The sequence below is a fragment of the Salvelinus fontinalis genome, chromosome 2 (genome assembly GCF_029448725.1).
Source record: "Salvelinus fontinalis isolate EN_2023a chromosome 2, ASM2944872v1, whole genome shotgun sequence".
In the NCBI taxonomy this organism is placed as follows: domain Eukaryota; kingdom Metazoa; phylum Chordata; class Actinopteri; order Salmoniformes; family Salmonidae; genus Salvelinus; species Salvelinus fontinalis.
The window spans coordinates 25,349,026-25,376,644 of record NC_074666.1 but is presented as its reverse complement, the minus strand read 5'-3'; the positions used below and the strand labels follow the sequence as shown (position 1 = coordinate 25,376,644).

Here is a 27,619-nt window from a genome sequence, read left to right as displayed (position 1 = left end):
GGCATGATTCCTCATAAAAAGGGAGAGACCACACGCTAACCTCTATATTTCAGTTTGTCGGTTCCTCTTCTACTTCCTGCAAAATAGGCTATTTAACATTTTTGGAATCAAAAGTAAGATTCATTAAAATAATACAAATGGTTACGGTTTTTCAAACAAGTTTAAGGACATGGAAATATGTGTTGCCTACAGTCAAGGACACTATCTACCAGTGATGTGCAGATTTTTTGACTGAGTCGAGAGCCATGATTCGTTTTTCCGAGCGACTTGTTTCATTTTAGTCATTCATTTGACCTGCAAGAGGGTGGCCAAAATGAGTCCAGCAGGATTAATACACGCTCCTCTGGTTTAGCAGCACCAGAGACTTGCCCCGACCACCAACTATCTTTCATATGCAGACAGGGAAATAGATACATACATGTTTGATTTGTTTGATTGTATGGTGCAAGAATGAATGTGAATGAATGAACTAATTATTGAATGTTGTGATGGATACAGCTTTGTAGAACCAAAACATATATACACAGCCTCTTTTCAACAAACTCGAATTCGAGAACACATTTTTTAGGGGCTGCAGTTCGCGAACGACACTGTGCTTATCACCCTCACGGCAGTTTAGCAATGCATTCCGCCAAGAGTCATTCACAATTTAGTCCGGTTGGGCCACAACATACACAGCTAGACTTGGTTAAAATGTATCAACAAATAATCTTATTTGCAGTGGTGGAAAAAGTACCCAAATATCATACTTGAGTAAAAGTAAAGATAGCTTAATAGAAAATAACTCAAGTAAAACTGAAAGTCATCCAGTAAAATAATACTTGAGAAAAAGTCTAAAAGTATTTGATTTTAAATATACTTAAATATCAAAAGTAAATGTAATTCTAAAATATGCTTAAGTATCAAAAGTAAAAGAAAAACTATAAATCATTTCAAATTCCTTATATTAAGAAAACCAGATGGCACCATTTAAAAATATATATTTTTTTACAGATAGCCAGGGGCATACTCCAACACTCAATTACATCAATTACAAACAAAGCATTTGTGTTTAGTGAGTCCTTCAAATCAGAGGCCGTAGAGATGCCAGGGTTGTTCTCTTGATAAGTGCATAAATTGGACCATTTTCCTGTCCTGCTAGTACTTTTGGGCATAAGGAATATGTATGGAGTAAAACATAAATTATTTTCTTTAGGAATGTAGTGAAGTAAAAGTAAAAGTTGTCAAAAATATAAATATTAAAGTAAAGTAGAGATACCCCCAAAAAACTATTTAAGTAGTACTTCAAAGTACACCACTGCTTATTTGTATGCCTAGCAATCAACAATTGTACATTGTTTAAAGCATGTGTTTACAAGTCTCAATAATAAATGACAGCTCCAATAAGCCCCTTATTATGAAAGACATGTGAACGAGAGGCTTGTAGAATTATGACTCATTCGAGTTTTCAATTCATTGTTCGCCGGTAAGGGATCCTGCGTGCTCTGGCCATTACTGATTCAAATATGTATTTTTTTGACCGAACTATCATCTTCACACTAATAAGCTATTGGCTTTCTTCAATAACGATCTCATTAAACACATTTTCATAGGCTGACCCACATACTCCAAAACAAGCAGGACGAAATGCCACGTTTTGCAAACTGTTTTACTGTGAAGGAATAATCATATTTCCTCCAGTGTAAGGATATTAATGGGTCCCCTCTCAGGATGTACTCTAGTACAGGGTAGAGGATTAAAATCCCAACCCAGCTACCCTCTGCAAAATTGTGCTACATTTCTTAACAATACATTATTGGCCATGTGAAAAAAGGCTGTTAACTAGCTGGTGTGCTGAGCCTGGCCTGGGGTGGAGATAGAGAGACATTCTCCGGCTGTGACTGGCTGGTGTGCTGAGCCTGGCCTGGGGTGGAGTTAGAGAGACGTTCTCCGGCTGTGACTGGCTGGTGTGCTGAGCCTGGCCTGGGGTGGAGTTAGAGAGACGTTCTCCGGCTGTGACTGGCTGGTGTGCTGAGCCTGGCCTGGGGTGGAGATAGAGAGACGTTCTCCGGCTGTGACTGGCTGGTGTGCTGAGCCTGGCCTGGGGTGGAGTTAGAGAGACGTTCTCCGGCTGTGACTGGCTGGTGTGCTGAGCCTGGCCTGGGGTGGAGTTAGAGAGACGTTCTCCGGCTGTGACTGGCTGGTGTGCTGAGCCTGGCCTGGGGTGGAGATAGAGAGACGTTCTCCGGCTGTGACTGGCTGGTGTGCTGAGCCTGGCCTGGGGTGGAGTTAGAGAGACGTTCTCCGGCTGTGACTGGCTGGTGTGCTGAGCCTGGCCTGGGGTGGAGATATAGAGACGTTCTCCGGCTGTGACTGGCTGGTGTGCTGAGCCTGGCCTGGGGTGGAGATATAGAGACATTCTCCGGCTGTAACTGGGAAGAACTGAGTGGCCGCTGGTGGTGGTACATTTGTGTCACACATACATTTGTTTGTTGTGGTCGCTTTTTTTTCTTCTTTAATCTATGCTGTGCGTCTGTGTGCTCGCACTTGTGCATGCATGCGTGTGTGTTTGGTAGAACTCAGGGATTGAGTGGGAAGTGTGAGTCAGCTCCACCCGCCCTGCAGAGTAAGTTTTTACTTTATCACCAACATATTCAGTGACTTATTGGCTTCTTAATCTTTCCCTGATATAAAGCTGAATTCTGCACATTCTGCATGAAGCTTCTTAGAGTGGCCTCTGAGAATCCCCCCTCAACTCACCAAATTCCTGCACATTACTCAGACTCCCCCTCTTTTTGTTTCATTTTTTTTCTCAAGTCATCCTTCTCTCAAATTCCTTTTTTATATTATTAAAACTTAACTTTCCTTGACTCCCACCTCCCACTTGTTATGCCCCCCTTTTTAAATGAATGTGTCACACACCCCTCCTCACCGATCCATCCCCATCCAACACCATCTCCCCAGTGAGTGTGTTTTTTCTTTATTTATATTTGTACAATATTTATCTGTCTCTCTTAATTTTGCAGTAATAAAAAATGTCAACTGTTGATTCCCAAATCATAAAGTGTTAATGTAAAATGTTAAGTTATCGGTTAATGATTTGTTTTTCTCTCCGAAGGTATATTTTCCTTCTCAATCGTTCGTGATGAAGGATGATGGCAGTGAACAGACATGTCTCTGGTGTGGATGATCTCATAGTCAAAAGGTCTCATGTTCATCACATGCACTCTCAAATCCAGGTTGAACCCAACAGTGTGTCGCTCTGTTGTACAGTAGATCTTCGAAGGGGTGTGAGATGCTGGCCCCACATAGACAGGACTGTACCTGAAGGATACTAATATCATATCAATGCTCCTCTGTTTCACCTTTGGTCAATTGGTTATATTTTAATCACCTCCACCTTCAGCCAGGAGAGATTGACATGCATATTATTAATATTAGCTCTCTGTGTACATCCAAGGGCCAGCCAAGCTGCCCTGTTCTGAGCCAATTGCAATTTTCCTAAGTCCTTTTGTGTGGCACCTGACCACACGACTGAACAGTAGTCAAGGTGCGACAAAACTAGGGCCTGTAGGACCTGCCTTGTTGATAGTGTTGGTAAGAAGGCAGAGCATCACTTTATTATTGACAGATTTCTCCCCATCTAAGCTACTACTGCATCAATATGTTTTGACCCCGACAGTTTTATTTTATTTTGTATTTTTTAAGGGGTGATTCAGCTTAATATTGTGGAAAGAATGTTGCTTCCATCAATGTAATTGTCTGCACCATTTCCAATACCCTATATTTTTTGGGTAAATATATATCCATACACGCATGCATACATATAGACATATATACATACACATACCTATATAGACATACTTTTTTAAAGAATATACCTTTAATATTATTCCCCGCAAACCCTACCACCGATCCCCCAATTTGAGTAAACTAATAAACACTTCTGCTTTTACCGTCAAGTTATACATCTTATACACATTTTACAGACACAGTCTACTTTACAATAGTTCTCTCTTGTTTGTTCTTAGTCCTTCCTCTATTTCTGATGTCCATCCAGTTTGATTTCTATTTGTAACTGTGCTATTTCACAAAAGTTCCAAACATATATATATTTTACAGATCCCGTATGTTTTACATTGTTTATCTTGCTATTAGTCCCACCCTTCAGCTCCATTCAACCCCTTCCATCTATCTCTCAACATCATCCATTTCAGATTTCTCTTTGCCATATATTTTTCAACTGTGCTGTGATGCTTCACACAAGAATTGAACCTTCCTATTCTCATAGCTTCTACAGATTGTAAATTAAAAATAAATATTTTTGCTAAAATAATTATTATATTATTGATTGATTGACTATGGCTTTTCAAATCACCCATTGCTATCTGTAGCGTTAGTTCTAGGGAAATGTTGCAATTCTTCAGCCATTCCTGGACCTGTGACCAAAAACGAGCTACATATGGACAATACCAAAATAAATTATCTAATGACTGCCTTCTCACAGCATTATCTGCAGAGCTGGGAAGATTGTATCCCCCATATATATAACATTTTATTAGTTGCAAGAATTTTGTATAGTAATTTAACTTGAAAAATTAGAAGCTATGAATCCGGCATTGTTTTGCGTATCAATTCATAAACCATGTGCCATGGAATGGGTACATCGAAAATCTCGTCCCAACTATTTTGCAATTCATATGGCACAGCTGTCAGTTCTTTGGTCCTTAAATGAAATTGGTATATGTTTTTATTTATCACACGTTTCTTTAACTATTTATGTTCTTTAATACAGGGCCAACATACAAGTTCCTTACTTTTTTCGCCTTCGACTTGCCTTTTCCATTTTTGTGGTAATGCTGCAATTATCTGGTTGTAATTTTGGGTAGAGCAGACATTTCCATATGTCTGTGTTAGATGCATGTGTGACATAACTCCACCAGGCCTATTTATGATATCATTCATTAAAATTATACCTTTTTTAAACATTTCTTTGATAAATACAGTTTTTTTTATCAATTAGTATGTTTGAATTTAACCACAATATTTGTTGTACTATTTGTTCCGTCCTTTCAGGTGGATTAAACTGAAATTGCAACCAACTTTCTAAGGCTTGTTTAAAAAATACATATATTTTGGAGATTATTTCCTTTTCAAACAAACGAAAGTGAACAGGTGTAATCTGAATAAAGGGAAAAAGGCCATTCTTGGACATAGGATGAGGCATTCGTACCAATTTACTAGAGAACAAGTTTGGATATAAGTATAACTTTTGTATGACTGATTCCTTTAGTGAGAGGTCTAATGCTTTAATATTTAATCATTTCTGCCCCCCGAATTTATATTCGTTATATAAATAGGCCCTTTTAATTTTATCTGGCTTGCCGTTCCAAATAAAATTGAATTTTTTTTGTTCGTATAATTTAAAAAGGAGGTCACTAGGTGTAGGCAAAACCATAAGCAAATAGTTAAACTGTGATATGACTAAAGAGTTAATCAGGGTGATTTTTCCACAAATAGACAGGTATTTTCCTTTCCATGGTAGCAAGATTTTATCTATTTTGCTAACTTTCTATAAACATTTATTGGGGTGAAACCATTTCTTTCTTTTGGGATTTGTATACCGAGTATGTCCACATCACATTTAATTGGTAAACTACATGGTAATGTAAAATGTGAATTTTTTAGTGTTCCAATATGTAATATGGTACATTTATCATAATTTGGTTTTAATCCAGAGAGGATAGCAAAAGTATCTAGATCCTCTATGAGGCCGTGGAGAGACTCTCATTGTGGTTTTAAAAGAAAACATGAATCATCAGCGTACAATGACACCTTAGTTTTTAAGCCACGGATTTCTAATCCCTTAATATTATTGTTTGATCTAATCTTAACGGCTAACATTTCGATGGCATTAATAAATAGATATGCCGATAGTGGACAACGTTGTTTTACTCCTCTAGATAGTTTAAAACTTTCTGATATGTAGCCATTATTTAGTATTTTACACCTAGGATTACTATACATAATTTCAACCCAAGAGATTCCCCAAAATTGAAATATTCTAGGCATTTATATATAAACTCCAGTCGTACTTTATCAAAAGCCTTTTCAAAATCAGCTATGAAAACCAGGCCTGGTGTCCCCGATATTTCATAGTATTCTATTGTTTCCAGTACTTGTCTTATATTATCTCCAATGTATCGTCCATGTGAAAAACCTGTCTGATTATGATAAATAATATCTGACAATACATTTTTAATTCTATGCGCCAAGCATTATGCTAGGATTTTTGCATCACAACACTGAAGTGTAAGAGGTCTCCAATTTTTTTAATGGACTGGATCTTTATATATACCACTTGGGTCCTGTTTCAGTAATAATGATATCAGACCTTCTTCCTGCGTGTCTGATAATCTACCATTTATATAGGAGGGGTTAAAACAAGCTAATAATGGTCCTTTGAGTATATCAAAAAAGGTTTTGTATACTTCCACTGGTATGCCATCCAGCCCTGGAGTTTTCCCATCCTTAAAGGCCCCAATTGCATCAAGCAGTTCCACCTCTGTAATTTGGCATTCACATGGGTCTTTCTGTACAGATGTTAATTTTACATTATTATTAGGAACAAATCCATACAATTAGTTTGTTAGTGGAGATGGAGGAGCCTGAAATGAAAACATATTCTTAAAGTACTTTACTTCCTCTTTCAAAATATAATTTGGTGAATCATGCGTGACTCCATCATTTGTAACAAGTTTTAATACGTTTTTTTTGGTAGCATTTCTATATTGAAGATTGAAAAATAATTTGCTGCATTGTTCCCCATATTCCATCCAGTTCGCTTTATTTTTATAATATATTACACTGGATCTTTCTTGAATAAGTTCCTCCATTTATTTTTGTTTTTCCTCTAACTTATTCTGTGCCTCTATGGTACCGTTTTTATTGCTATCTAACTGTACTGTTAGTCCTTCAATTTCCTTTATTAAAACTTCTTCTTAATAGGGGGCGCTATTTTCACTTTGGGGAAAAAACGTGCCCAAATTAAACGGCCTCGTACTCTGTGCTAGATCATACAATATGCATATTATTATTACTATTGGATAGAAAACCCTCTGAAGTTTCTAAAACTGTTTGACTTATATCTGTGAGTAAAACAGAACTCATTTGGCAGCAAACTTCCAAACAGGAATTGAAAATTCTGAAAATGGGGCTCTGTGTCAGGGCCTGCCTATTCAACTGGCTTATATTTATGGATCTGTATGCACTTCATACGCCTTCCACTGGATGTCAACAGGCAGTAGGATGTTGAATGGGGTGTCTAGCTTGATGTGAGACCGAATGAGAGCTTTTGGAGTGACAGGTCCGCTCTTTTGGCAGTATTCAACTGCGCACCAGGGAACCTCACATTGTCTTCTGAAATGCGTTAGGTATACACGACGAAATGCTCCGGCTCGGATTTTATTGGATACATATGAGAAAAACATCATAAAGTTGGATTTTCAACCGAGTTTGACCAGTTTATTCAACATTTATTGGGACTTTTGGAATTTTTCGTTCCATGCGCTAACATTTCTTGGACATGTGCGCTCCACATGGCTAGCCAAAGTTGCTAATTCGACAGAAGAAATTGATATTTAAAACAAAACAACAATTTATTCTGGAACTAGGACTCCTTGCACTACATTCTGATTGAAGATCATCAAAAGTAAGAAAATATTTATGATGTTATTTCGTATTTTTGTGGTTTATGTTGGCTCCAACAAGGCGGATAATTGTTGGGTGCTGTCTCACAATATTGCATGCTGTACGTTGTAATAAAGTTATTTTTTAAAATCTAACACAGCGGTTGCATTAACCAGTGTATCTTTCATTTGCTGTACAACATGTATTTTTTTGTAAAGTTTATGATGAGTTTTTTGGTTAGATTACGTGACTGTCCAAAATTTCTCCGAACAATTTGGTGCATCATGGCTACGTATTCACAATGTAAAAACAGGATTTGTAGCTCTAAATATGCACATTTTCGAACAAAACATAAATGTATTGTATAACATGATGTTATAAGACTGTCATCTGATGAAGTTGTTCAAAGGTTAGTGATAAATTTTATCTCTATTTGTAGGTTTTGTGAAAGCTATGTTGGCGGTGAAAACATGGTGAAAACATGGCGTTGTGTGTTTGGCTATTGTGGTGAGCTAATATAAATATATATTGTGTTTTCGCTGTAAAACATTTAAAAAAATCGGAAATGATGGCTGGATTCACACGATGTTTATCTTTCATTTGCTGTATTGGACTTGTGATTTCATGAAATTATATTATATGATATCCCTGTCGCGTTAGGCTAGGCTATGCTAGTCAGCTTTTTTGATAGGATGATCCCGGATCCGGGAGGGTGACTCGTTAGATTAATATGGACTCTGTTGATCTAAATTGCTTTTGTTTTATAGATACAGTAAGTACTGTATTGCATGGCCTCTAAAGGCACACTTAAAAGTGTCCCATACAATACAAAATCTGCTGTTATGTTATGTCTATGTTATGTCTGAAAAAGTCAGTTATAAATTCTTCTGTCCTAGTTCTAAACAATTTATCATCTAGTAGGCTTTCCCGCGTGGAAATTTTGTAAGAGTAAAATATATGCCAATTATGTGATGATCCGACCGCATTCTGTCCCCTATCAACACTTTTTAAACTTTTGGTGCCAGAGAAAATGGCATAAGAAAGTAGTCAAGACCACTAGCTTGATTAAGCCTCCACCATGTATATCTCACTAGGTCAGGGTATTTAAGTCTCCATATATCCACTAATTCCAATATATCCATGACATTCATGATTTCCTTAAGTGCCTGAGGGTAATAGTTTGTAGTGTGATTTCCTTTCCGATCCATAGAGGTATTTAAGACCGTATTAAAATCTCCCACCATAATAATAGAGTCTAGTGTTGCTTGTAGAGTTGATAAATTCTTAAATATATATTTTCTATATATATTTTCAAATAAGCTTTTAACAACAACCTAAGCTGTGTTTTGGTATATTTCACTTGTGATTGCATGATTATAAATATTTGTAGGAATATTTTTTGAATTTGGCTCCCTGCAATTCAGCGGTTATTTAGGAAAGTGAAACCGTATTCGGTATCCGTAGATCAGAGAAGTTAAGAACAAGTGTATCTTTAATTCTATGTAAAACAAGTATCTTTCATCAAAGTTTATGATGAGTATTTTTGTTATTTGATGTGGCTCTCGGCAATTTCTCCGGATATTTTGGAGGCATTTCTGAACATGGCGCCAATGTAAACTGAGGTTTTTGGATATAAATATGAACTTCATCGAACAAAACATATATGTATTTTGTAACATGAAGTGCTATTAGTGTCATCTGATGAAGATCAGCAAAGGTTAGTGATTCATTTTATCTATATTTCTGCTTTTCGTGACTCCTGTCTTTGGCTGGAAAAATTGTGTGTTTCTGTGATTTTGTGGTGACCTAACATAATCTTTTGTGGTGCTTTCGCTGTAAAGCCTTTTTGAAATCGAAAACTGTGGTGGGATTAACAAGAAGTGTATCTTTAAAATGGTGTGAAATACTTGTATGCTTGAGGAATTTTAATTATGAGATTTCTGTTGTTTGAATTTGGCGTCCTGCACTTTCAGTGGCTGTTGTCATATCGATCCCGTTAACGGGATTACAGCCCTAAGAAGTTTTAACCTGTGGTGAGTTATTCCCAATTTTCGATTAATAAATACATTTTTATATGTAAGATGGCTAAATAAAGAGCAAAATGATTGATTATTATTATATTATTATTTGTGTTTTGGTCCTTTAAGAGCTCTTAGTCACTTCCCACGAGCTGGGTTGTGACAAGAACTCACACTCATTCTTATGTTTAAAAAATGTATTGTATAGTGTGTGTTTGGCAGGCTTACAATGATGGCAGAAAACAACATTTGAGAGTGCATTGACCCTGGTGCTAGAGGGGGTACACAGCTGGAGGTTCAATGTTTGAAGGGTTATTGGACTATAGAACGTTTGGGAACCACTGCTGTAGAGGAATCCTGATATCTCCAGGAGTGATTAGTATAATTTTTGTCTTCATCTGTTGTCTAGTACTGTCTTTTTGCTAGCTAGGGCCATCTACTTTAACCTGTTGGGGATGGGGGCGCTGTTTAGACTATTTATGCTAATTGGGTAATTTTTGAAACGGCTTCCCACAAAATCCCTGATCGTACAATATGCATATTATTATTATTATTGGATAGAAAACAGTCTATAGTTTCTATAGGAGTTGAAATTTTGTCTCTAAGTGGAACAGAGCCCATTCTACAGCAATTTCCCTGACATGGATTCAGATTTCAGAAATGTTGGCCACTGTTCTGAAGTCAGTTAAAAGGGCACTGATATTGCTATGACTGTACGGACACTTCTTACGTCTTCCCCTGGATGCCTTTACGTGATGATGATTCCAATGGGGTCGATTGCGCGTTCACAGGCCCTATAAATCAAAAAACCCTGTAGCTAGCAAGTCTTTTCTTGGTGCGTCACGCGCGTGGAGGACACCGACCCTCTCCTGTTCCAAGCGTTAGTTTAGCCTGTTATATTTCTCCGGTCATCTTTTCACTCGTTATAGGAGTTAAAAACATCATAAGGTAGTTAATTTAAAGCGTTTTATAGCAATTTATATCCGTTTAGTGCGATTTTGGGACATTTATTTCTTTAACGCTGTGAATAGGTGGGCACGCTTTCAGTTCATCCCGAACGCAGTTGGCATTTCCACATGGCAAGAGGACAGCTTTCCACCAAAAGACGATTCCTCCCAAGAAAGGATCCTTTGCCCAAGATACTGATGGAAGAACAGCTCAAGGTAGGACATTTTTATTATGATAAATCGTGTTTCTGTCGAAACATTTTAGTGGCTTAGGACGCCATGTTTTTTGACGTAGCTTCGCTTGGCGCAAACTGTATTGAAAAGTAAGGATAAATTAAAAAATGTAATTCCGCAATTGTATTAAGAATTAAATTGTCTATCAATCCCTGTCCACCCTATATTTTTTAGTCACGTTTATGAGTATTTATGTATAAGAGTAGATCACTGTCTAAGTGGCGCAAGGACATTTTCTGACCAGCTTGTCTACATTTCACATTGTCTAACCATGATTTTGGTGGCTAAATATAAACATTTTCGATCAAACTGTATATGCATGTTGTAATGTGATGTTACAGGAGTGTCATCTGAAGAATTCTGAGAAGGTTAGTGAAAAAATTAATATCTTTTGGCGATGTTGACTTTTATCGCTCACTTTGGCTAGAATCAATGCTGGGCTGCTATGTGCTATGTGCTATGCTAATATAACGATTTATTGTGTTTTCGCTGTAAGACACTTAGAAAATCTGAAATATTGTCTGTATTCACAGGATCTGTGTCTTTCGATTCGTGTATGCTGTGTATTTTTACGAAATGTTTGATGATTAGTAAGTAGGTAAACACGTTGCTCTAAGTAGTTTTTCTATTCCATTTGTGACGGTGGGTGCAATTGTAACCTATGCCATCTACCTGAAATATGCACTTTTTTCTAACAAAACCTATCCCATACCATAAATATGTTATCAGACTGTCATCTAATGAGTTTTTTTGTTGGTTAGGGGCTATAAATATCTTAGTTTAGCCGAATTGGTGATGGCTACTGGTGTTGGTGGACAAATAAAAGATGGTGGATTATGCTAATGTGTTTTTAGGTAATAGATGTACATCTTTACATATTGTGTCTTCCCTGTAAAACATTTTAAAAATCGGACATGTTGACTGGATTCACAAGATCTGTGTCTTTCATTAGCTGTATTGGACTTTAATGTGTGAAAGTTAAATATTTTAAAAAAATATTTTTTTTGAATTTCGCGGCACTGGTTTTTCAGTGGGGGGGGGGGGTGTGCCGCTAGCGCCACGCTGATCCTAGACAGGTTAACTTCTTTGGGCTGCAAGCCCGAGGCCAGCCACAATATGACAACAGCCAGCTCAAGTGCAGGGCGCGAAATTCAAAATATATATATTTTTAAATATTTAACTTTCACACATTAACCTGTTGAGGCTGGGGGCGCTGTTGTCACTATTTATGCTAATCATGTAATTTTTGAAACGGCTTCCTACAAAATTCTTGATCGTACAATATGCATATTATTATTATTATTGGATAGAAAACAGTCTATAGTTTCTATAGGAGTTGAACATTTGTCTCTAAGTGGAACAGAACCCATTCTACAGCAATTTCCCTGACATGGAGTCAGATTTCAGAAATTTTGGCCACTGTTCTGGAGTCAGTTTTAAAGCCAATGATATTCCTATGAGTATACGGACACTGCTTACGTCTTCCCCTGGATGCCTTTACGTGATGACGATTTGAATGGGGTCGATTGCGCGTTCACAGGCACTATAAATTAAAAAACCCTGTAGCTAGTCACTCTTTTGGAGCTGCGTCATGCGCCTGGAGGACACCGACCCGCACCTGTTCCAAGCATTAGTGTTGGGAGTAATCTTTCTCCGGTCATGTTAAGACTCGTTATAGGAGTTAAAAACATCATAAGGTAGTTAATTTAAAGCGTTTTATAGCAATTTATATCCGTTTAGTGCGATTTTGGGACATTTATTTCTGAAACGCTGTGAATTGCTGGGCACGCTTCCAGTTCATCCCGAACGCAGTTGGCATTTCCACATGGCAAGAGGACAGCTTTCCACCAAAAGACGATTAGACCCAAGAAAGGATCCTTTGCCCAAGATACTGATGGAAGAACAGCTCAAAGTAGGACATTTTTATTATGATAAATCGTGTTTCTGTCGAAAAATGTTAGTGGCTTAGGACGCCATGTTTTTTGACGTAGCTTCGCTTGGCGCAAACTGTATTGAAAAGTAAGGATAATTTAAAAAATGTAATTCCGCGATTGTATTAAGAATTAAATTGTCTATCAATCCCTGTCCACCCTATATTTTTTAGTCACGTTTATGAGTATTTATGTATACGAGTAGATCACTGTCTAATATGGCGCACGGACGTTTTCTCACCAGCTGGGCTACATTTCACATTGTCTAACCATGATTTTGGTGGCTAAATATAAACATTTTCGATCAAACTCTATATGGATTGTGTAATATGATGTTACAGGAGTGTCATCTGAAGAATTCTGAGAAGGTTAGTGAAAAAATTTATATATTTTGGCGATGTTGACGTTATCGCTCACTTTGGCTAGAATCAATGCTGGGCTGCTATGTGCTATGTGCTATGCTAATATAACGATTTATTGTGTTTTCGCTGTAAGACACTTAGAAAATCTGAAATATTTTCTGTATTCACAGGATCTGTGTCTTTCGATTAGTGTATGCTGTGTATTTTTACGAAATGTTTGATGATTAGTAAGTAGGTAAACACGTTGCTCTATGTAGTTTTTCTAGTCCATTTGTGACGGTGGGTGCAATTGTAACCTATGCCATCTACCTGAAATATGCACTTTTTTCTAACAAAACCTATCCCATACCATAAATATGTTATCAGACTGTCATCTGATGAGTTTTTTTCTTGGTTAGGGGCTATAAATATCTTAGTTTAGCCAAATTTGTGATAGCTACTGGTGTTGGTGGACAAATAAAAGATGGTGGATTATGCTAATGTGTTTTTAGGTAATAGATGTACATCTTTACATATTGTGTCTTCCCTGTAAAACATTTTAAAAATCGGACATGTTGGCTAGATTCACAAGATCTGTGTCTTTCATTAGCTGTATTGGACTTTAATGTGTGAAAGTTAAATATTTAAAAAAAAAAAAAAAAAATTGAATTTCGCGGCACTGGTTTTTCAGTGGGGGTGGGGGGGGAGTGCCGCTAGCGGCACCCTCATCCTAGACAGGTTAATATTATTTAAGGGCGATTCACTGACTACCTATAGGGAACTATGTGCGTTAAAAGTGACACTCGCTCACATGCACCAAATTTCGAGTTGATTGTGATTTATAAAGGGAAACTGGCGTGGGACGTGCGTGCGCACTGTTAGAAATCAGAATATTTTTGTGCGTATGCACTTTCTGTTTCGTCCCTACGCCACCTTTTGACATGAATCCTCTGCACAGTTTTATAAGTGAGACCCCAGGTCTCTGATCAGCACCCCCCCCCCCCCCTTTTTTTTCCCCTTTCCTCCAACCCTAGTCTCTCTCCTCTTCTGTCCTATCATCTCTCCCTTCTGCTAAATCCTTCTCCCTCTTGTCTCTGCCTCTTCAACGCTACTCTCCTCCCTTTCCACATCCTAGGACTCGCACTGTCCCCTTTCCTCTCGGCTTGCTCGGCCCTCCCCTCCTGCTCCGTGGCTAAGTGGCTCATTGCGAGCTTACAGGGCTGTGGGCAGCTGAGCAAAAATGTGGGACAACTAAACTTCCGGAAGACCTATGATCCGTTCACTCCCTCCTCTCTATTTTATATTCCTCTGTATAGGATGCTAAAGCCACTTTCTTTCACCATAATGTCAAACTAGTAAGGTCTGGCCGCCCGACAACCTGCCCACTCGACCCTATGCCCTCCTCGACCCCATGCCCAGACCATGTATGGAGACCTTCTCCTATTCCTCACTTCTTCACTTCTCTCATCAATCATCTCTGACCACTGGCTGCGTCCCCTCTGACTTCAAATTACCCGAGTCACTCCCCTCCTCAAGAAACCAACACTCAACTCATCTGACGTCAAAAACGTTAGACCTGTATCCCTTTCTTTTCTTTCCAAAACACATTAGTGCGCCATCTCTGATTATCTCTTTCAGAACGATCGTCTTGACCCTAACCAATCAGGCTTCAAGATGGGTCACTCAACCGAGACTGCTCTTCTCTGTGTCACAGAGGCTTCCGCACTGCCAAAAGTGACTCTCTCCTCTGTTCTCAGCCTCCTAGATCTATTCCCTGCCTTTGACAACGTGAACCATCGGATCCTGCTCCCCACCCTCTCAGTGCTGGGCGTCTCAGGCTCTGCACACTCTTGGATTGCATCCTACCTAGCAGGCTGCGCCTACCAGGTGATGTGGAGAGGATCTGTGTCTGCATCATGTACTCTCACTACAGGCCTTGGTTCTAGGCCCTCATCATCTTCTCCCTACAGACCAAGTCACTCGGCTCCATCATATCCTCACATGGTCTCTCCTAAAGTTTCATTGCTATGCGGATGACACTCAATTACTTTTCTTCTTACACCCTTCTGACACCCAGGTGGCAACATGCATCTCTGCGTACCTGGCAGATATCTCAGCTTGGATGTCGGCCCACCACCTCAAACTCAACCTCGACAAGACAGAGCTGCTCTTCCTCCCGGGGAAGGCCTGCCAGCCCAAAGACCTCTCAATCATGGTTGACAACTCCACAGTGTCGCCCCCCCAGAATGCAAAGAACCTTGGCGTGACCATGGACAACACCATTTCTTTCTATGCAAATGTCAAAGCAGTGATTCGCTACAGCCGGCATGGTTTTCAACCTTCCCAAGTTCTCTCATGTCATCTCGCTCCTCAGCACACTTCACTGGCTTCCAGCCGAAGCTCACATTCACTACAAGACCATGGTATTTGCCTAAGGAGCAGCAAGAGGAACTGCTCTTCCATACCTTCAAGCTATGTTCAAACCCTGCACCTCAACCCACCTTGGCCCTCTTACCTTTTTGAGGAAAAGTGTACTTACTATGCCTGTGATATGTGGTTGTCCCACCTAGCTATGTTAAGATGAATGATGTGGTTGTCCCACCTAGCTATGTTAAGATGAATGATGTGATTGTCCCACCCAGCTATGTTAAGATGAATGATGTGATTGTCCCACCCAGCTATGTTAAGATGAATGATGTGGTTGTCCCACCTACCTATGTTAAGATGAATGATGTGGTTGTCCCACCTAGCTATGTTAAGATGAATGATGTGATTGTCCAACCCAGCTATGTTAAGATGAATGATGTGATTGTCCCACCCAGCTATGTTAAGATGAATGATGTGATTGTCCCACCCAGCTATGTTAAGATGAATGATGTGATTGTCCCACCTAGCTATGTTAATTAAGATGAATGCACTAACTTGAAGTGGCTCTGGATAAGAAGGTCTGCTAAATTACTAAACTGTACAAAGTAGATCAAACCTAGAGTTGCGTAGACTATAATGTACTGCACTGTACTGAACTCTAGTCTACTGTAATGCACTCTACTGAGCTCTACTTTGATTTTGTTTGCCTCTCTTCCAGGCTTTATCTCTGGCCTGACTAGCCTGGGAGAAAATGGACTACAAATCAAAGATTATGGCTCCTCCATTCGAGAGTGGAAAGGATGCAACAGGCTGTTGCATATCATGAATGTATTTCAGGTGAAGCGCATTCACTTTCTGACTGTATATTATGTGATTAGCTGGATGTTCACACACATGAGCATGCTTGCACGCACACAAAGTTCTCAACTATTCATCATCCTTCACAGTGTATTCATGGTGATGCGAATGTTTGGATCCTGAATGGCGCAGCGTTCTAAGGCACTGCATCGCAGTGCTAGAGGTGTCACTACAGACTTGGGTTTGATCCCGGGCTGTATCACAACTGGCCTTGATTGGGAGTCCCATAGGGAGACGCACAACTGGCCCAGTGTTGTCCAGGTTAGGGGAGGGTTTGGCTGGGGTAGGCCATCATTGTAAATAAGAATTTGTTCCTAATTGACTTGCCTAGTTAAATAAAGGTTAAAATACATAAAATGTGCATGCAGAATTTTTGCAGTCGGAAAGTATTCAGACCCTGTGGGTTTTTCCACATTTTGTTACGTTACAGCCATATTCTAAAATTGATAACATTTTCCTCATCAAACTACACGCAATATCCCATAATGACAAAGCAAAAAATATTATGTATAGGCTCTGCCCCCAAATAAGACCAAATAGACCAATCATAGATGTCTATGTTTCACAGTTTTGGACATCAAAGTATAGCACAGTAGAGTGCAGTACAGTAGAGTAAAGTTCAGTACAGTGCAGTACATTATAGTCTACGTAACTCTAGGTTGTGGATATTTTACATTTTAGTCAATTAGAAGACCCTATCCTATGAGACTCGAAATTGAGCTCAGGTGCATCCTGTTTCCATTGATCATCATTGAGATGTTTCTATAACATGATCGGAGTCCACCTGTGGTATATGCAATTGATTTGACATGATTTGGAAAGGCACATGCCTGTCTATATTAGGTCACACAGTTGACAGTGCATGTCAGAGCAAAAACCAAGCCATGAGGTCAAAGGTATTGTCCGTAGTGCGCCGAGACAGGCTTGTGTTGAGGCACAGATCTGGGGAAGGGAACACAAAAATTCTGCATCATTGAAGGTCCCCAAGAACACAGTGGCCTCCATCATTCTTAAATGGAAGAAGTTTGAAACCACCAAGACTCTTCCTAGAGCTGGCCAACTGAGCAATCGAGGGAGAAGGGCCTTAGTCAGGGAGGTGACCAAGAACCCGATAATCACTCTGACAGAGCTCCGGAGTTCCTTTGTAGAGATGGGAGAACCTTCCAGAAGGACAATCATCTCTGCAGCACTCCACCAATCAGGCCTTTATGGTCGAGTGGCCAGACGGAAGCCACTCCTCACAAAAAGCCACATGACAGCCCCCTTGGAGTTTGCCAAAAGGCACCTAATGATTCTCAGACCATGAGAAACAAGATTCTCTGTTCTGAGGAAACCAAGATTTAACTCTTTGGCCTGAATGCCAAGCGTAACATCTGGAGGAACCACCATCCCTACGGTGAAGCATGGTGGTGGCAGCATCATGCTGTGGATATGATTTTTAGCTGCAGGGACTGGGAGACTAGTTAGGATCAAGGGAAAGATGTACGGTGCAAAGTACAGAGAGAACCATGATGTAAACCTACTCCAGAGCTCTCAGGACCTCAGACTGGGGCGACGGTTCACCTTCCAACAGGACAAAGACCCTAATCACACAGCCAAGACAATGCAGGAGTTGCTCAATGTCCTTGAGTAGCCCAGCCAGAGCCCGCACTTGAACCCGATCTAACATATCTGGAGAGCCCTTAAAATAACTGTGCAGCGTTGCTCCCCATCCAACCTGACAGAGCTTGAGAGGATCTTTAGAGAAGAATGGGAGGAACTACTCAAATATAGGTGTTCCAAGCTTGTAGCGTAATACCCAATAATGTGATCATTCCTTTTTTTTTATATTGGCAAAAATACCTAAAAATCAATTTTTAATTTGTCATTTTGGGGTATTGTGTGTAGATTGATTAGGGAAACCTTTTTTTCCGAATTAGGCTGTAATGTAACAAACTGTGGAAAAAGTCAAGGGGTCTGAATTATTTCACCCCTTTTAGATTTAGATGCACTGTTGTAAAGTGGCTGTTCCACTGGATGTCATAAGGCAAATGCACCAATTTGTAAGTCGCTCTGGATAAGAGCGTCTGCTAAATGACTTAAATGTAAATGTAAATGTAATGCACTGTATGTGAGTGGGGAATGGTTGGGTAAGGGGGAACAACATGTGACCCTTTTATCCAATCCACGACTCACCTTGAGTAGACAGGGTGAAGAGAGAAAATGAGCAGTCTAATACAGTTGCTTGCCTCAGCGAAGACTGTGTAACGTTAAATAGGTAATTGTATTTGAAGATGAATATTTTATGATGAATGCAACAGCATGCATTGAGATTACCCCTGTGCTGAGCAGAGAGCCTGCCAGGCAACCAGATCCCTCTGCTCTGCTTTATGGAGTCTGCTGTTTGTCTTGAGTACTGTACAATGGTAGTGATAATTAGGAGGACGTTGCCGATATTCAAGACAGGGTTCAGATTACTGGTGAACTCTCTCTACTAGCTGGACAGTGTATACCTAATTAACTAATTTAGTTGGAAAAGGAAGTGACAACCTTTGCCAGTGGGCTGCCTCTAGTCTCCATGATGGTGACAGGCTGATATGGGATCACAACACACTGCTTAGCATTTCAAACAGGAGACCACCAGACCGCTAGACCACAACATTGTACATAGCAGGGAGAGGATGAGCAGATACCATTCTATTCACATTATCATATCCTGCCTGGTTGGCTCTGTCCGGGGGTATAATCGCACAGGGCCACAGTGTCTCCCGACTCCTCCTGTCTCAGCCTCCAGTAGCAATGCTGCAATAGTTTGAGTCAGGGGCTAGGGTCAGTCTGTTATATCTGGTGTAATTCTCCTGTCTTATCCTGTGTCCTGTGTGAAGTATGCTCCCTCTGATTATCTCTCTCTCAATCTCCTCCCGGAGGACCTGAGCCGTGGGACCATGCCTCAAGACTACCTTGCCTGGTTACTCCTTGCTGTCCCCAGTCCACCTAGTCGTGCTGCTGCTCCAGTTTCAACTGTTCTGCCTGCGGCTATGGAACCCTGACCTGTTCACCAGATGTGCTACCTTGTCCCGGACCTGCTGTTTTCAACTCTCTCTCTCTACCGTGCCTGCTGTCTCGAACTCTGAATGCTTAGCTATGAATAGCCAACTGACTTTTACTCCCGAGGTGCTGACCTAGTGCACCCTCTGCAACCACTGTGACTATTATTATTTGACCATGCTGGTCATCTATGAACGTTTGAACATCTTGGCCACGTACGGTTAAATTCTCCACCCAGCACAGCCAGAAGAGAACTGGCCACCCCTCAGAGCCTGGTTCCCCTCTAGGTTTCTTCCTAGGTTCCTGCCTTTCTAGGGAGTTTTTCCTAGGCACCCTGCTTTTACATCTGCATTGTTTGCTGTTTGGTGTTTAAGGCTGGGTTTCTGTATAGCACTTTGTGACACCGGCTGATTTGATTTATTGATCATGAATATGGATATTATTATTATTTTCAATTTAACCCCTATTTACCTAGGCAAGTCAGTTAAGATCAAATTCTTATTTACAATGAAGGCATACTCTGGACTACGCTGGGCCAATTGTGCGCCATCCTATGGGACTCCCAATCACAGCCGGAAGTGATAGAGCCTGGATTCGAACCAGTGAATGTAGTGAAGCCTATTGCACGGAGATGCAGTGCCTTAGGCCGATCACCCACCCAGGAGCAATACTGTAATGTTAATACTGTATGATGACAGGTAGTCAGATGACACACAAGGAGAAAATAAAAAGCTAGTGTATGAGAAGATGAAAATGATTCTCAAACATTTGACTAGCTAGCTTCTCAAGAGCAACACAAGGGTCATGAACTAGTACACTTTGAGTAACTTTGTCTCAGATTGATAACGGCATGGCAACATTGATGTTGAAGCAAAATATGACAATGATGTGACTAATTATGATGATATAAATTTAATCCAAATACATTTTCAAAGTAACAAGCAAATATATTTTTGTCCATGGCTCATTTTGGAATAAAAATACTTATTCATTAACCATTAAAATGTGTTAGGCAGGAACAAATGGATTTTGTTTCCACAGTGAATAGTTTTGATGTTTTTAGCCAAATAAGGCACAAAAACGTCTGACACTTCCGACACGTTTTATTCTACGGTAGTCAGTCTTACCCTCAAGATTCTTTGGCCTACAAATATGACTGTATGTTAGCTATGGAGTTTGCTGTTCACTGTTTTAACAGAACATATAAATATATAAGTTAATAGAAAAACAAATGGTGCACACACCGAGTCACACTGTCTCTCCGGCTTCCCTTCACATTCTCCCTGCATTGGCATGTCGAAGTCAGAATGGCAGACAATGTACACTTCAAAAGATAAGAGAAACAGAAAAGCTTATGCTTGCAAATTCAGAATTAGCTTAATTCTTTTGTATCTCCGCTGAATGTTTTCTAAGGCACCCTGTGAAGCTCATTTCGCTTGACGAATGGTTCAGCTCAGTAATGCTTAATTTTGAATGAGCTGATTACGATACAGTGTTTGTTCCATCCTCACAACATGAAAAATGCTCTTTGTTTTGGATTTGGTAATACACTGTCACAGGCTCTAAGGCTGGGAGCGCTCTACCCAAATGTTTGTTGAATGATTTAGCATAATCTGCTGAGTGATTCTGGGGTGCTTCAATGTGGCCAAATAAAAACATCCTAATCATATCAGTGAAGGTGAAGTTATCTATCGTATCATCACATCAGTGGCTCGTAGGTGAATCATCTCCTCAAGGCAGAGCTTCAGACTGTGTCAAGCCAAACCCGAGTGAGTAATTCCCCCCCTATGCTGTGTATCAACATACAAGTGTAAATAAATTCCAGTGGTTAACCCCTAAACCCTCAGTGTGTTACTAGGGAAGAGTGTGTAGAGACCTGATTGGCTGACCTGGAGCCTGCTTTCCTTTCACAGTTGGATAGAAGAGCATGGGATAGATACTACTGGGGCCATCCTAGGAGCGGTCCGGGGCTCATTGACATTCCGTGCATAAGTTCTGAAGAGAAAACCAGCCCCAGCCATTACACATTCAGAGATAGCAGCCTGTGTGCACGGCAGATCTGAGTATGATGAAGCAGACAATAAACAGGGCGATGCAACATGATAAGGTTGTAGTTGAGGAGAGTCGCAGACAAATGTAACCTGACAACATGTAGCGGACCTGTGAGCGTTAGTCCCTCATTGAGAGGTCCTCCATTAGGATGGTCAAGGTCACCCTGACTTTGGCCACAATGCAACCCTGCATGGAACAAATAGACACCTTCATCTTCGTTATTTACCCTCAGATGCTGAAGTAAAATATGTCTGGTGTTAAAGTTATGGCAACCTCTTCAATTGGGTTGACCATGACGGTTTACTATGTGTCATTCAAGTCATAACTGGTTGGGTAGGATATCCGTTTGTTGACTAATCATAGAATCAATAATTGATAATGAATAGAGTGATATGAATAACGGCAGATGTGCGCAACAGGAATGAGCGGAAATGGGTGACACAAGGGAAAATAGATACGAGCTAGAGATTCACTCTACTCTAGAACATGGACAATGCCAGATGGGCAAAACTACAGCCTTCAACAGAAGCAGCCCCTGTTGGTGCTGGCACCCTGTCAGCATGTCATGTTGTATTTCTTTACAGTGATTAATGAAATTTGAGGAGCATGTGTCATATCTTCTCAAAATGATTCCCTTTTTCAGCAGCTTGGGCAGAAAAACGGGACGCAAAACAGGATATACATGCACACACAAACAGTTTTGTTTTGATGTCATGTCGGAATTATGTCCTGCCACTGTCACATCAGTGTGAGCAATAAAGGCCATCAGCCATGCTGCCTCTACAGTTTGACAAAAATTACACAGAGAGCATGCCTCTGAGCAGCTAGCCAGCCACTGGGACTATTTGTTTAGTGAGGTCAGTGGGGGCCACCGAGGACAGGATGGACATGGAGGCATAGATCGTGGGCAGTAATGTCCACTGTACACACCCAGCAGTCTCTAACTGTCACTTCCACAGATCTGAGATCTGTCCACCCTCATTACAAAGTGTTGGAGAGAGGGAGGAGGGGGAGGAAGGACAAGTAACAAGCAAAGACCAATGGAAGGCAAGAATTAGAGGCACAATGAGGAGAAGAATTAAAAGGAGGGATGGAAAGATGTAGATGGAGAGGATGGGGTTGAGGAGGTCAGAATGGCTAACTTGTCAATCCCACCATGTTAACTGGACTCTGCTGGCCATTAGGCTCTCCTGAGGAGAGTGTCAGGTCAACACACCTGGGTCAGATTGGCTCGTAACTCATGGCAACGACTCCTATCACGAGGGCCCTAAAGGAGTACAGCAAAGATGGAGCTTGGCGTGGTGTTACAACATTATGCTACTGTAGCCCAGAGCAAGGAACTGAATCAGAACATCTACACATCTGGAAGGTCAACAAGGTGAACACTAAATGAGATGATCTACTATTTCATCTCCGATGTTGGCAGGAGGTCTATAAATGTACTGTATTAGTAGAATTACTTATGATTTCAAAACATCAGAGCTGGAGATCAGGAGAGTTTTTGTTTGGCCCTCTCCTACTATTGGCAAGCATGGATGTAATGCTGCCTTGCAGGCTAGACTCCTGGTCTCTAGCTCTGAGAGTGGTGAAGATAAAGATATGGACAGAGATACAGTAGGGTTAGATTCCACCGCCTTGATACCACATCCTGCTCAGGGATATGGAATACACATTTCATGCCACACAATCAAAATTATTATTCAAAGACCACAGATATTTTACATTACATTTAATATAATAAAACCAAGTTAGCTTTGCATTTCTAAACTATAATAATAGATGTGGAATGAGATAGCCCTGATTGTTTTGTTCTCTGGAAATTAATTCCCAGGTCTTAAAGCGACAATCAGCAGTAGAAACAATAACAAAGCATCCTCCCCACACCTGTTTCAGTAAAAAGCTAAGAGATGGGGCAGGAGAAATGTAACCACTCTCAAATTCATAGACAGATCTATAATATGTTTTGAGGCTACAGTATATAGTGTTTGTTAACATTTACTTTTTGACAAACATTGGAGTAAAACGTGTATATTTTGGATTCTAATTGTGTAGACAGTTGAACTAAGCTCATGAGGCATTTATAAGTTATATTCTTCATGAATCAATGGAAGTAGCAACTGCTGATTGCCCCTTTAACTGCTTTTATGTCAGATCAAAATCTCAGTGCTGTAGAGATTGCACAGAGAAAACAAAAACAAACACTTAACTATGCATTATACGCTAGCTATGCATTATGTGGATACTTAGGACACCGAAATCGCTCGCAAACACAACAAGTTTCATGCAAAAATCTCCCATTTATTTGAATGATTTTTGCAAACCTCTTGGGTAGAGAAGCAAGTTATGATTCAAACTATCTTATTTCATGTTTATGTTGTTACAGGTATCGTCATCATCTAGTGTTGTTGTTCCCACATCCCAACTCTTCCTTTATTGCCCCCCCCTCCCCCCTTTTCTCTCTCTCTCTCTCTCCCCCTCTCTTCCTCTCCCTCTCTGTGGTTCCCCCTCAGTGATTTTTGCTCTGGGGAGGGAAGAGGAGCAGAAGGAGATATGCTGTTAGCTGAAACCAGGCTTCTTCCGGTGCGTAGCTGCGCTATCTCCAGCACACACCACCTGACTGACATTAGCATTCTCTATGGCAGGCAGGGAGGGCAGGGGAGCCACATTAATAGCCTCCTTTACATTCCTACCATTCTCCCCTGGTTCTTCCTCATTTACTCTGCTCCTCTGCCTCTACCGAACCTCAACCCAAACTGCCATGAGAGCTGAGGTAGAGAGGACTCCTCTCTCTCTATAGCAGGAGCAGGTGGAAGAAAGGGAGAACTGTTATAGTGAAGTGCACAGCTCTGAGGTTTCGACTTCTGCTCAACTTGGCCTGGTTCTCCTGGCAGTTGGAGGGTATCTTTTCTCAGTGTTTAAAAATCTGAGAGTACATTAGAGAGTATTACCATGTGCTCATGGCAATCATTATAATTGCTGTTCTCTCTGGAGACATCTAAACATATTTACCTGTATGCTAGCTACACTGTAGTTTACACAAACACTTTGTAAGTCACCCTGGATGACAATGTCAACTAAATAATGATCACACACTCATCTCCAATCAGAAGAGGGTTGAGTACAGGGTGAGTGTAGAAGGAGAAGGCGGAAGACGAAGGGGACATGGAGAAGAGAGGGAGGAAAGAGAGGAAGGGGAAAGGAAATCTGGTTAAGCGGATTAGAATTCCACCGCTGGTCCTTTGAAGGCAGGCGCTGCGCTGGGCTGCGTGGCTGCCCGGCACCGGCACCGGGGGGCCATCCAAGCCCCACGTCCAAGCCCCCACCCCCCCACCCCCCACCCCCCCACCCCCCACCCCCCCCGAAGCTTCAATGGTAAGATAAGAGAGGAGAGTTAATCCGACAAACAGGATTAGGGACTGGGAGGGGGCGAGGGAGGGTGAGTGAGCTGGGGTGCTGGGTAGGATGGGTCAATGCCACCCTTGCTCAGCCTACCCATGGGGACACAGCAGTAAGTAGGCAGTCCAAAGCTATATCAGCAGGGCCACACCGGGGGCGATAGGGGTGGCCCTGGGGAAGATGACTCCAGACCAGGCAGTGCCCTGGGGGTTAGCTGGGAGGTGTGTGGCCTCTCATTCATGCATCTGTTCTGCATGGTCCCTATCACAGTATGGCACAGGCACATGGGCTGTTACCCACTGAGTCCTTTCTGCCAGGCCAGACCCCTGTCCTCCATATGTTAACAGCATCATGGAAGCTATGGCCACACACACAGCAGGAACTGAAAAAGATGGAGTCCACTGTACGCACCATACAGAAGATCAAGCAAAGCCACTGTAGTATTCACTACGAAATCAAATGAGCTCAAGTATAGACTGAAATCATTCACAAACACATGCATACCCATCCTTGAACTTTGTTCAAAGTAGCAGTCCAAACTATGATCAGAACCATGGACAAGATAGACCAAATCGTAGCTTTCCCACATCACCTCTCCAAATGTTCTCAGTGACCTCCTGTTTACCAACTATCTCACAAAACAAACACACACTAGTGTGAGAGAGGTGTGATCCACTACACACAGCCCACTGAGTCGTATTCATATTGAACAATAATGCCTGAGATCATATCCTAATCCATGAGACTGAGAAAATACCCACTGTGCCCAGTTGACTGACATTCACCACCACCACAAACTCACAGCAAAGTTCAGCAATCCTCAAAACATCACTGCCTGCGACAGAAACAGTATGCCTTACACACAGGTAAACAGATCGAAGAGTCCATGATGAACTCTATAATCCCACAGAGTCTGTGTGACTTACCTCCCTTGTTCTTGTGTCTGCCTGGCGCTCTACCCTGCAGGCTGACCCCTGGTCCTCCCAGGAGCAGGAAGAGGAGCAGAGCCATTTCACACACAGACACACATCCACATCCACACCTGGTCAAGGGTGACATCTCAGGGCTAAGTCTGGCACCCGTGCTCCTCACACATACACTGGTTCCACTGTGGGACGGTAGGTCTCCACTCAGCAGTCTCATCAATCACAGGGAGGGCAGCATGTGAGATGTGAGTGGGACGACGCCACTCTGTCCACTACACCCTCAGTCCCATCCACATCAGTTCCAGTTCCTAGGTGCCTCTGCAGACGCATTCATGGTATCCCCAAGTTGATGTTGATAAAAGGTGTATGTTTTTCTCTGTCCTTAGTTATCACCTGTCTGTTAATCTTGGGTCTGTCTCAGTCATAAGTCCATCGTGCGATGGGGAGACAGTGTCTCCTTGCAGACTGAGTTGTTGTATCCACAGTCACATCCTTAGAGAGCTCCAGAAGCGTACTGAAGTCCTTTCTCAGGGAATCCTCTCAGACACAGCAGCAGCGCTGCACAGGACAGCTGGAGGACAAAGCTGGCTGAGCAGAGTCGCGCAGTATGGATCTCTCCCTCTCCCTCTCCCTCACTATTCTCTCTCTCTCTCTCACACACACACAGTGAAGGCTGAAACAGCTGCGGGTAACGCTGGAGTTACCGGTGCTGTTATGCTGATGATTATAGTAGTGGTGCTGATGGTGGTAATGGTGGTGAAAGCCTGCTCTTTCTACTGGTGTTTACTAACAGGAAACCTCCATGCAGCATGCACTCGTACTATGAACACAACTGACTGTGGAGGAGCGGAAAACCCAGCAGTCCAGAGGCATGAGCACAGGGGGTGGAGAGAGAGTGAAAAGAGAGAGGTAAGAGTAAAGTGTAGCAGTAAAGTGAGCAGTGGAAAGAGAGAGATTGAGATATGAAGCCAATGGTTGAGACATGTGGAGGAATGTCAGGCGTGGAGAGAGGAGAGGAGAAAAGTAAAAGAGACGGCTCTAATCCTCACACACAGGCAGGCAGCTCTGGAAGCAGCAGCTGACAAAAAAAAACGTTTTCCGAGGAGAGAAATGACAGCTTCAGCACACGACTATGTCAGCTCAGCGTCATAGAGCAGCGAGGAGAGAGCAGGGGATGGGATAGAGGGAGCTGACTTCAGAGACTAGGGGGGAAGTGTAGGGATATTAAGGCGAGGGAGGGGGTGGAGAATGATGGTGTACGTTCCCAGCTATCTCTGGGGTGTGCAAGGTTTTTCACCTCAGTAACAAGAGTTGAGACGGAGAGCCTGAAGGATAACAGAAAGGCATGTTTACCACAAGTCATGGTCTCAATTACAGTCCTCTATAGTGAGAACACACCTGCAGAAGCATTGCTAACCACAGTCACCCTCATCCCTTCTTGTACACTCAATGCATGCAATTACATATGGCTGTGTAATTACTATCTTCCTTTCTCTTGCTCTTTCACCACTCCTCATCCAAGCACGTCAATGAACAAGATGGGATAGCAGATTTTCAGATCAATGTAGCTGCAGGAAGAGACACACATGGCTATCAGAGGTATCACTGTGTTGTTGCTGGTTGATAGGACCCTGCATGTAGATAAAAGGAGATGCAAAAATTATGAGGCATGGTGATGTGCGAGTCTGTGTATGAGCGTGTGCGTGCAGTTAGTGTTGTCTTCAAGGGAATCGAAATGCATCATGGAACCTCTATAAGGTGGGTCAATCGATGACCACTTCACTGGCCATCAACAACAGTGCATCACTGTAACCCTTTCCTCTTCCCTTTAGGTGGGACAGCCTCACCTGGGCT

General features: G+C 41.5%; 1 protein-coding gene across 3 annotated transcripts in view; it reads right to left on the bottom strand.

Annotated features, from left to right (window-relative positions):
- The window catches only part of LOC129815255 (roundabout homolog 2-like), a 237,940-nt gene extending 211,052 nt beyond the window's left edge, over positions 1–26,888 (bottom strand). For all 3 annotated transcript variants that reach the window (XM_055868890.1, XM_055868899.1, XM_055868907.1), the window contains exon 1: positions 25,766–26,888. In XM_055868890.1, coding sequence (XP_055724865.1) covers positions 25,766–25,982 — 217 coding nt within the window. In that variant the 5' untranslated portion in view covers positions 25,983–26,888. The remainder of the gene's footprint in view (positions 1–25,765) is intronic.
- Between the last annotated feature and the right edge of the window lie 731 nt (positions 26,889–27,619).